We start from the raw sequence: 11,607 nt of genomic DNA, 5'->3' as shown, positions 1-11,607 counted from the left end.
TAGTAAATATGTAAATGCTTTCTCTAAAATATATTGATTTGTCATGAATTTTATTTGTGTATTTGTGTAGGGATTGGATAAATTTCAAATTCCTAAATTCAAATTAAAGTCTCTCTTATTTTCTAATATTGAGTGGGTAAGTCTTTTATTTGATTATGTTTATGTTAGATGATATTTTGGTCAATTGTTGAGTTTCTATTACTAAAAATCCAAAAATTAGAGAAATTGTATATATTAGATAGGTCTCTTAGTTTCAAACTCTTTAAATCTTTATGTATATTACAATCTAATTAAAATCTATAGTTATAATAGATAGTAATTGATTAAGGATATTTCTGTCTTTTTTTCAACTAATTACAATATACAATTATATAATGAGTTTTTTTTACGCGGTTGGTTTAATTGATGATATATGAAAGGATGATTCTTCATATTTTATTCTCTTTCTCTCTTTGGATAGTATTGAATAATATATTTTTAATCTAAAATTTTTTGTTCGATTTTAGTTTTGTTTTCTCATTGAAATATGACATTAGTCGACAAAAAAAATGAAAGTGTTAGCTACATGACTTAACTATATTATATATATATTGTTGGGTCACATGACTAACTATGCACGCCTTTTATCTTTTGCTTGGAAATATTATATATTTAAAAATCTTTTATTCATTCATGTGTTGACATTTATAATATATATTATTTCATTCTTGCTTACGTACACATTTGAAAGCTTTGTTTAATCAAAACTATTAGTGTAACAATATTATATAATTATAATTTCTCTTTATACATAGTTACTGAGTATACATATGGAAATATATAAATCTAGATATTACAAAAACTTAGGCATGATTTTCTTTGCTATATTCCTTATTCTTGTCTTTTTATTTTGATATTCCATGCTATGTATATATATTTGCATATATATATATAAATATATATATATTAGAAATGCATACGTATAGAACTCACATTAATAATAACAAGATTTAACTTATTACAAGGTAGCTTAGTAATGGTGGTCTAGTATAGTAATGATGATGACAACAAATATGGGAAGTAGTAGAAGAATTTGTTCCTTGCCTATAGCCGATAGTTTATAGAATAATGTTAAATTTTAAGTCTGTTGCTGTATGTGTTGGTTTTCTTTTCATTTTTGAACTCTCTCAGCCTTTAAGAGTGTACAAGTAAACAAGCGTGAAATAGACTATATAGGACAATTTGGTATGACTTAATTGAGCATTTTGGAGAAAATAACATGACTTGGTGTAACAACAAGAGTGTTAGACTTTTGTCAAATGAACTGCTATTACAAGAAATTAAAATTCCTCGTGTGATATGGAATTGCTATTACAAGATAATAATGTTTAGATTAATATTTTGATTGGTCTTAAAGCATTGGATTGATAGACAATTGCAAGAGGTATGTTATATTTGAATTTTTTTTTTTAAATTCAATCTTTTACAATTTTGAATAACTGTATAACTTTAGTGGAGTTTGAATATCTTAGATATTCATCCACATTGAAGTAGGTTCTAGGAATTCTTTATGTTGCGGTGATAACAAAAGGTTGACAACTTGGATGTCTTAGTGAAGTAGGTTATGATAATTCTATGTGTTGCGGTAATATATAGATAAAAACCTGTGTGTTGTTTGATTTGTTTGAATTGATGGTGTTGATTGTAATAGATGGCTAGGCTAGAAAATTAGGGGAAATGCTGTCAGATTTTCTGTAGATTTTTTTATACTTAGTTATGTTTTGTATTTTTATTTTATTTACAAAGTTTTCATCCATTCTTAGATTGTACAACATTAAAGCCAATGGATGGGGTGATGAAAGTTTCATGGAATTGTTAGTTTTCTTGAAAGATTTATTGCCTGAAAAAATGAGATGCCCGGGTCATTTTATGAGGCTAAGAAAACTATGTGCTCATTAGGATTGCAATATAAAAAAATACATGCTTGTCCTAATGATTGCGTATTATATCATAATTGCCTTGTAAATGTGAATTTATGTCCTACTTGTGGTGTGTCCAGATGGAAAAAGAATTCTGAGAAAGTTAAGAAAGGAGTACCAGCAAAAGTTTTGTGGCATATTCTACCAATTCCTCATTTGATTTGGTTTTATCGAAATGTTGATCATGCTAAGAATTTGACATGGCATTCGAATGAGAGAATAAAGGATGGTAGACTTAGACATCCTACTAACTCACCAACATAGAAGACAGTAGATTTTGAATGGCCTTCATTTTCCAATAAACCTAGAAATATTCGAGTAGCTCTTTCTACAGATGAAATTAATCCTCATACTTCTCCCAGTAGTAAGTACTAGTCATATAAATTTACCGCCATGGCTATGTATGAAGAGGAAGTTTACCTTATTGACCTTGCTGATATTAGGAGCTAAACAACCTAGTAATGATATTGACCTCTACTTAGCTCCCCTAATTGATGACTTAAAAACTTTATGGAATGAAGGGGTTAAGGCTTATGACACATACCGAAAAGAAGAGTTTACCCTTCAAGTGGTGTTGTTATGGAAAATCAACGACTTCTCCGCTTATGGAAATTTATCTGGTCACAATGTAAAAGGATACAAAGTTTGTCCTATTTGTGAGGAGAAGAATTTTTCTCAATATTTGAAACATTCCCGCAAGGTGTGCTATACGGGACATAGAAAATTCTTGCCCTGGAGACATTATTTTAGAACTTGGAAAAATGCATCACTAGTGAACAAGAGTTTGGTTTGGCTCCAGAACCTTTGACTGGGAATCAAGTACTTAATAAAGTATCTGCAATTCAGTTTAAGGTAGGAAAGCTTACTAATTATCCAAATAAAAAGAGGATGGGTCGTGGAAAGGATGTTGGGAAGGATAAGACTCAAGTTAGTATGACTATTCCAGATGACTCTACATGTCCTTGGAAGAAAAAAAATCAATTTTCTTTGAGCTTGAATATTGGGAACACTTTTGCGACATAATTTAGATGTTATGCACATCGAGAAAAATATGTGTGATGGTCTAATAGGAACTTTGTTAAATATTCATAGTAAAATTAAGGATGACATTAAAGCTCGGAAAAAATTTGCTACAATGGGCTTGCAAAAAAAGCTACATACAAAAGCTGGCCCTAAGAGAACTTTTTTACCGGCAGATTGTTACACACTCACTAAGGATAAGAAAATATAACTTTGTGGTTGTTTATACAATATTAAAGTTCTGAAAGGTTCTTCTTCAAACATAAGAACGTTGGTGGATATGAAGAATTTGAATTTGATAGTATGAAATCTCATGATTGCCATGTCCTATTCCAACACATTTTACCAGTGGCTATTCACACGTTGTGCTACCTAAAAAGGTTAGAGAGATAATCACACGATGTGTTTGTTTTTCATGTATTTGTGTTGTAAGACGATTGATGTGTCAATGTTGGATAACTTACAAGTGGAGATTGCTATAATCCTATGTTACTTGGACCGATTCTTCCCACCTTTTTTTTGACATAATAGTGCATTTTACAGTTCATTTGGTTAGAGAGATTAAACTATGCAAACCTGTTTACCTAAGATGGATGTATCCCTTTGAGAGATACATGAAGATTCTTAAGAGTTATGTTCAAAATATAAGTAGACCCATAGGATGTATTGTTGAATGTTATATTGCAGAAGAAGCCATTGAATTTTGTTCAGAATATTTGCATGGTTTGACAAGCGTGGGCGATCAATCTACATTAGATAAAAGTAATAGTAGTAAAGGTGGTGTTGTATGCTCAATAAGTCAAGATGAAAGACACGAAGCACATTGTCTTTTATTGCAAAACATTGTTAAGATTCAACCTTACATCGAGTAAGTACGATATTAAAACATTGTTGTGATATTTGTATTGATTCATACTAATTTTGTATACATTTATGAAGGAATCATTTCATTTGGATTCGAAAAAAATATCCATCTAAGTCAAAGAACAAAAAAATGGATCTACGATGAACACTATTTTACATTTAGTACTTGGTTAAAGAACAAGGTATTGATTTAGGTGAATAATTTATATCTTTTGTTTTAATTGCACGACGTGTCATTATTTTTTATTTCCTTTTTTGTTTTTAACAAATGTTGCAATTGAAGTGACTAAAACATCAAGTCATGTATCAGACATAGTTAAGTGGATTTTTCCGTGATCCTTCGCTGAATGTGTTTAAGTACCCATCATACATCATAAATGGTACTCAATTCAATACTTTGGAACGAGATAATGTGAGAACCACACAGAATAGTGGAGTATGTATTGTAGCAAAAACTATGAAAATCTCTAGTTCAAAGGACAGCAATCCTCTAGAGTGTGATATGACATTTTATGGAGTAATCCAAGAGATCTGAGAATTAGATTATATTACAACTAGAATGCCAGTCTTCTTGTGTGATTGGGTTAAAGTGACAAGGAAGTAAAGGTTGATGATTTAGGTCTTGCATCAGTTGATTTAAATCGAATTGGGCACAAAAATGATCATTTCATAATGGCAACACAAGCCAAACTTGTTTTTATGTGACCGATCCATTCGACAAGCAATGGTCAGTTGTGGTTCCTACTCAACCGATAGATTGGAGAGACAAATAAAGCGATGTACATGACCTACCACTCCTTCAGCAACCTGTCACAATTCCCAAACCACAACTTACTGAATACCTTATTGATGATGGTGTAGATGACGATGATATTTGTTTGCGTTTTGATGGTGACGATGTATGGGTTGATCATATAAGTTGATAAATGTTGACTTTTTTTTTTCTTCTTACATTGGATATTTTAAGCATGATAATAGTTCTTTGTGTTCATTCTATATTTAATTTTCCTATTATGTTGATGATTGTCTATTAACAATTTTAATCATCAGTTATTTTTCAGATATTTCCATGGCTGATCCAGGAGGTTTTGATGATGATTATCCACTTCCTGAAGCTGATGATGATTTTCGACTTCCTGGAGATGATGATGATGATGGTGATCATGAGGAGAATGATGATAATGGTATGTAGGAGGTGGGATTTGGTAGAGGACTATGTATCATGCTCGACATAGCCAAGATGTAAAGTGAAGGCATTAAGGTACCACTCAAGCTCAACGAATATGGACAAGCTATTGTTACAACGAGATCAAAATTATGATCAATGATCAGATAAACTATAAAAATGTGTGCTTCAATCACACATGCGAGTTGGGATAAAGTCCAATAATCAGACAAAGAAAATTTTTGGGATATCATTAAGGTATTTTCTCTGTCACTATAATATACGTTGTTTGTATTTTTAATATAGACTAATGATATGTATTGTTTTCAATTGTAGGCTACGTTTCACATAGACTATAAAGCAAAAGGAAAAATTCTGTCAAAGGCGGAAAAACGATGGCGAGCATTAAAATCCTATCTGACTAAAGTATGCATCCATAATAAGATAGATGCAAATCCGACCATCAAGACATTCAAAATGCCAAGAGGTTACTCACAGGTGATCAGTAAAACGTAATGGGATCAGTTTTGTGCTTCATGTATGACTGATGATTGGAAGAAAAAGAGAAAAATACATCAAGATCATCGAAAACAAAATAAACATGACGACTATATGTCACGAGGTGGGTTTTTGTTGGCAATGGAAAGTCTGCAACAACAATATTTTGGACTCGAGGTGTCTAAAATCGACAGGTCACAGTTGTGGTATGTAGGACATTCTAACAAAAAGGGTGAGTTGATTGGTACTGAGGCAACAAGCGTAGCTCGCAATATAGTAAGTGTGATACTTTTTATATGATTGGATTACTTAGTTTTAATGAGAATAACTATATTTTTCTATTTTGTTTACAGGAGCACTATAGTTAGCTCATCAGTGATGGAAAATTTGAACCTGATGGGTCTAAGGATTTGATTACTATGACATTAGGCACCCTTGAGAGTATAGGGCGAGTCAAGGGTATTGGGCTTAGTGTAACGCCTAGCCAATTCTAGAAAACCACACAATCCAGTAAGAAGAAAGGAAAAGAACTTGAGACTTCCTAAGTTGACGCTTGATTTGCAATGACGGAAGAAAAAATACAATCAACAAGAATAAATAATGAAACAACAACACGAAATGATCAAACTACAAGAGAAAATGATGCGACAATTTATGGAATAGATTTAAAGACAACATAGTGGCTTTGGAGGATCTTCTTTTGCTTCAGCGCCAAACTATGGATCACCCATATATTAGGCTACACCATATCATCAAGCATCACCGACCATATCATCAGGCATCACCGAAATCGCAGCATCAACCTCTAGCACCACCACACCCACAGTCAGAGGATGCACCTGTGTGTATCCCCACTTCTGGCTTAAATCAGGTATAACTTTATCTTTTTTAAATCTCAATTCTTGCACTTGTATAACATATTTGTACATAAAAATTCACATATATGCGCAGGATAAAATGATTCAATGCAAATTTGAATTGGAGTCTATCACCAACATCGTTGGTAGGAGATACATTCTAGTTACTAGTAGCACAGACATCCATGGTGAAGAAAAAAGAGAAACTACCATAGTGAAATTGAGTTTGATGACCAACCTAATGCTCTACTTATTAACCCAATCCATACCAGTGAGAATTTTTACAAGCTATTGGGACTTTGATACATTGGTCCAAATTGCTAGTCATCTTCAATGGAGCGACACAGGTAATTATTTTATTTATGACTGTTAAATTTTTATTTCCTTATTCCATTATTAATTATTTTTTATGGGTTTATTAGGAGGTCGTGGAAAAAATAGGAAAACAAGATGGAAAAAAAAGCTTCTCTACCATTAGCACCACAAACATAAAATCTAGTTCCAAAACGAGCACCTAAGACATTATTGTCACAAGAGGTGCAACAACCATTTGAGAAAATTATATGAAAATGTCAATCATTGGCATAAACATGATAATGTCATTGAAGTGTCCATTGAATTTGATGTGTTTGGCCATGCTAGTAAATACTTTCCTCTGTTTCGTGATGAAATACTTAAATTTTGTAGAAAGGAGATGATTGGACAATCATGCATTGTCTTCTACATGAGGTATGCTCTATATGAAGTAAATAATATTTATTGTAAGGATTTTGTATCATCAACTATTTAGTTTTCTTTTAACTTTTCTTTTTTAATTAATGATAGTTGTCGGTATGATTTTGTACCAGGAACTATTATTAGATGAGGAAAAGAGAGGATCGTTGTTGTTTATGACTCCAAATAAGGTTTTTACTTCCGTAACTCGTGCAGATAGTCGTGCTCAAGCTTTATGTGATAGGATGTTATACTGCATGTCTAAAAGGCATGATTGGATAGTTATGCCTTATAACCATGGGTAAGTTTAATTAATATTCTTTTCATTTATACAAAAAAAATAGAATCTAAAGTTAACAACTTTGTAATACTTGTTCTTTCAACAGGGAGCATTGGATGTTATTATTATTATATCTCAATTAGTATTATTGTTATTTTCTCAATCCTCTCAATCCACCATTAGATAACAAGACAGCCATCCAGGAGAACATCCATGATGTATTTGAGATGTATTTCACAGAAAGAATTAAAGCACGTAAAAAGATCAATAAAAGCCTAGTGGGAGTAATTTATTTCCAACCTATGGTACGTTTCTTTTTGTATATGAGTTTATGTAGATATATAGATGCTTAAGATATTTAATACTAAGATTTGTACATGTATTACCAATCTTTATAGTGTCGTAACCAATCAAACAAAATCGATTGTAGATATTACATTATGAGGATGATGAAGAATGTACTTACAAAAGCCCCTCATATCAAACCTTTCTTGTCGAAACAGGTAAAAATGAATATACAACTACATAATATAAATATAGTATAATTTTTCTATATGCTTTGAATTTATTACTACTAATATAATTCTAATTAAAGTTTTGTTTCATTGTCTTTTCAGTTCACCTTTGACAAACCATATACTACTCAAGGAATTAACGATGTTCGAGAAGAATGGGTGATGTCATTTTTACAATTGGTTAGAGAAAAATGAAAGATGTTATAAGCTAGATTACAATACATGTTAATGAGAAATTTAATTTTTAATTTTTTTTGTTTTATGTTTTTGTAGAATTTTCTTTTGAAATTTTAGAAATATAACATATATAATACATTTTGGACACTCAATGTGATTTATTTTTTTAAATCAAAATGAAAAATATAGCCACATTTTTAAAAAAAAAAATTTAACTTTTAAGGCACGCGAAGAGAGTCCTAAAATATTTATTTAAAGACACTCAAAGGGATCTTTTAAGACATGCATTGCGATCCCTAAAAATATTCTTTTAGGGCACGCGAAGAGAGCCCTAAAAACTTTACTTAGAGGCACTCAACGAGATCTTTTAGGACACGAAGTGCGAGCCCTAAAAAAATTCTTTTAGGGCTCACAACGTGAGTCCTAAAAAACCTCACGTTTTAAGGCTCTCAAATAGAGGGTTCGCACCTCGCAAGCCCTAAATAGTCTTTTTTTGTAGTAGTGTAGTAATCCCTTTAAATTATTTGACAAGAGGATGGAGAGTTAAAATGATAAATTACTATTTAATTTTGAATTTGCTTTATTATTCTTATAATTATTTTTTAGTAATTTTTTATGAGGCTATATATGTAATTTTAAATTAATTAGAAAGGAAGAGCCAAAATCCTTCTATTTGTGGAATGGTTGTAAATGGTAGGCCCACTAGGATTCTTAGTCCTTCCACCTCTCCTCTCCCTCCCACAATCCTCTTGGTTTTTTCACCTTTCCAACTACCTCTCTTCCTCTTTCCCTCTCTATCCACCCATATCTCACTCCTTCCAAACATAAATGGTAGCATTCGAATCCCTTCTAGTTTGTAATACATTGAAAGCGTGTTTGGTCCATCGGATATCTAAAGAGACTGCACTATTTAGGCCTTAACCTATGTTTGGTGTTGCAATCAGTCTATGGATAAAATAATCCATGTGTAATTTAAGACCCCTACAAAGAGATAAATTTAACCCATCAAATGGTTGGATTAAAATTAGCCTAAGACTCAAGAAACCCTCCCGTATTCCACCTTCTCCAAGTCTGGGTTATGCTCAAAATTTTCCTGCTAGTTTCTCTTATTTGAAATCTAAACCCTTTTAATTAAACTTTTTTATTTTTTCCCACTCTTTCTTCTCTTCTTCTCTCTCGGTGATTTCGCCGGAGCTATGGCTAAGGGAGCTCGGAATGGGGAAAAATCTAAGGGGAAGAGCAACGGCAAGAAGCGAGGACCATCTTCTTCGGACAGAATCATCAAAACGAGGTCCATGGATGAAATCTTAGGAGTACAGGAACTGGAACTTGCAGATGATGTTGAGCTGGAAAATATGCAATCGCAACTGGATTCATCTCGAGGAATGCCGGACTCCATGCCTGATTCTACACCAAAGCAAAATGTAATCCGCACGGATCTTGGCAGCTGGTTGTCTGCATCTGAACAGGCTATGCAGGATGTGTTGTTAGGTAAGCATACCTCTGCCCCAATACTGAAATCTCCTATTATTGATACCTCTGTCTAGACTACTGGGGAATCATCCAAAGGAATTCAGTCTACTCAAAATCAGGGGAGGAAAATTAGTGTCAAAATTGATCCAGAAGATATAGAGGATGAGATTAACTTCTGGCAGCCTTCCATTGTATGCTATGTTGTGGGAGCTAATCCTCCGGTGGGTGTCTTAGATGGATTTGTTAGAAGGATCTGGAAGGAAAATGTAGATAAAGTAGGAGTGCTTTCACGAGGAGTTTTCATTATCCGTTTCTGCAACTTGGAATTTCGAGATCGAGTGCTGAATGGAGGCTACTTATTCCTGGGTAAGAAACCGATGGTTATGAAGCCTTGGAATCCAGTGGATGATTTCACAAAGGAGGATATTACTGTGGTTCCCACTTGGATTCAACTGGGAGGACTGGATATCAAGTATTGGGGTGAGAAATATTTATTCAAGATTGTGGGGCAAATCGGGAAACCAATTCAAGTAGACAGTATCACCAAGTATAGAGATCGACTTCACTATCCACGCATCCTTATTGAGATCAGTATGGATCAACAATTTCCAGCCACAATTAGCATTGTTAATGAATTTGATCAGGAAATTGATATTCAAGTTGAGTATGAATGGGTTCTAGTTGTTTGTAAAAATTGCTCTGGGATTGGGCATGATGCTCAAGTTTGTAGGAAAAAGACTCAGGGGACTCAAGTCTGGGTACCTAAGAAGTTGGAAACTGTGAAGAATTCGGAGCCAGCAGTAGATGAGGATGGATTTCAACGATCCAACAAAGGAGTCAGGAGGACGGTAATTTCTGCTCCAACAACAGTTATGGCAAACAAGTTTGATCTCTTGACTGAGGAGGTAGTGGAAGGAGGAATAAGCAGGCTGAATACAGAAGAGGGGGGAGCTCCCTCTCCAGGGCATGGATAAAATTTTATGTTGGAATGTGAGAGGGGTTAATAGCCAACTTAAACATAGAGAGATCAAGAACTTAATCATATCTAAAAAAGTTGGGCTGGTTAGTCTCTTGGAAACAAAGGTCAAAAATAAGAACATGGGCAACTTATACTTGAGTTTATTTTCTGGTTGGTCTTTCACTACTAATAATCCTTGGATAGACAAAGGAAGAATAATAGTAGCTTGGAATCCGAATTTGTATACTGTTGATATTCGAAGATGCACTAGTCAATTCATTCATTGTTATGTTCAAGCCACTCATATGACAGGAAGCTTTTTCATTACCTTTGTATATGGATTTAATGATGGAAAATTGAGAGAACAATTGTGGTTGGACATTCAGGTATTAGCTATGAAGATAAATGAGGCTTGGATTATCTCGGGGGATTATAATGAAATTTTGCATCAGAATGAGAGAGTTGGAAAGAAGACTGTTATAAAACCTTCCTTGAGCCTCAGAGATTGCATGACTCATTGTCAAATGGAAGACTTGAAGTTCTCTGGGTGTTTTTATACATGGATAAACAAGCAAAGGCCTGAGGATCGTGTATACTCCAAAATCGATAGAGCTATGGTTAACATCAAATGGACTGAATAATACACAAATTCTGAAGCTGTTTTTCTCCTTGAAGGTATCTTTGATCATAGTCCCATTCTTATTTCTTTCTATTTGGATGTGGAAATTGGGAAACAACCATTCAGGTATTTTAGAATGTGGAAGGACCTGCATATGCAACTAAGATGTGCACTCTCTGGAATCAATTAACTTCGGGTACTACAATGTATAAAGTTGTCCTGAAGTTAAAAAGGCTTAAAGAGATGTTCAGAGACATCAATAGAGAGGGATATCATGATATTCATAAGGCCGAAGTACAGGCTACGCTTCACCTGTTAGAGCTACAACAAAGTTTGCATCGAGATCCTCTTAAACAGAGCATACCTGTCATTCTTAGCACAGAAAGCCAAAGCTACTTGGGTGATGAATGGGGATGAAAACTCTACTATTTTCCATGCTTCGTTGAAAGTTAGAAGGCTGCAAAATCGCATTTACTCTATACAATCTGAGCAAGGTAACTGGGTGGATA

General features: G+C 33.6%; 1 protein-coding gene across 1 annotated transcript; it reads left to right on the top strand.

Annotated features, from left to right (window-relative positions):
• Positions 1–9,244: 9,244 nt before the first annotated feature.
• Positions 9,245–10,495, top strand: LOC133832892 (uncharacterized). The gene is made up of 2 exons (XM_062263171.1): positions 9,245–9,539; positions 9,618–10,495. The coding sequence occupies exons 1-2, from the start codon at positions 9,245–9,247 to the stop codon at positions 10,493–10,495; spliced, it is 1,173 nt and encodes a 390-aa protein (XP_062119155.1).
• Positions 10,496–11,607: the final 1,112 nt, after the last annotated feature.

Source organism: Humulus lupulus, chromosome 4 (genome assembly GCF_963169125.1).
Source record: "Humulus lupulus chromosome 4, drHumLupu1.1, whole genome shotgun sequence".
Classification (NCBI taxonomy): Eukaryota; Viridiplantae; Streptophyta; class Magnoliopsida; order Rosales; family Cannabaceae; genus Humulus; species Humulus lupulus.
Note: the sequence above shows the minus strand (reverse complement) of the source record. Positions and strands in the feature narration are given on the sequence as shown.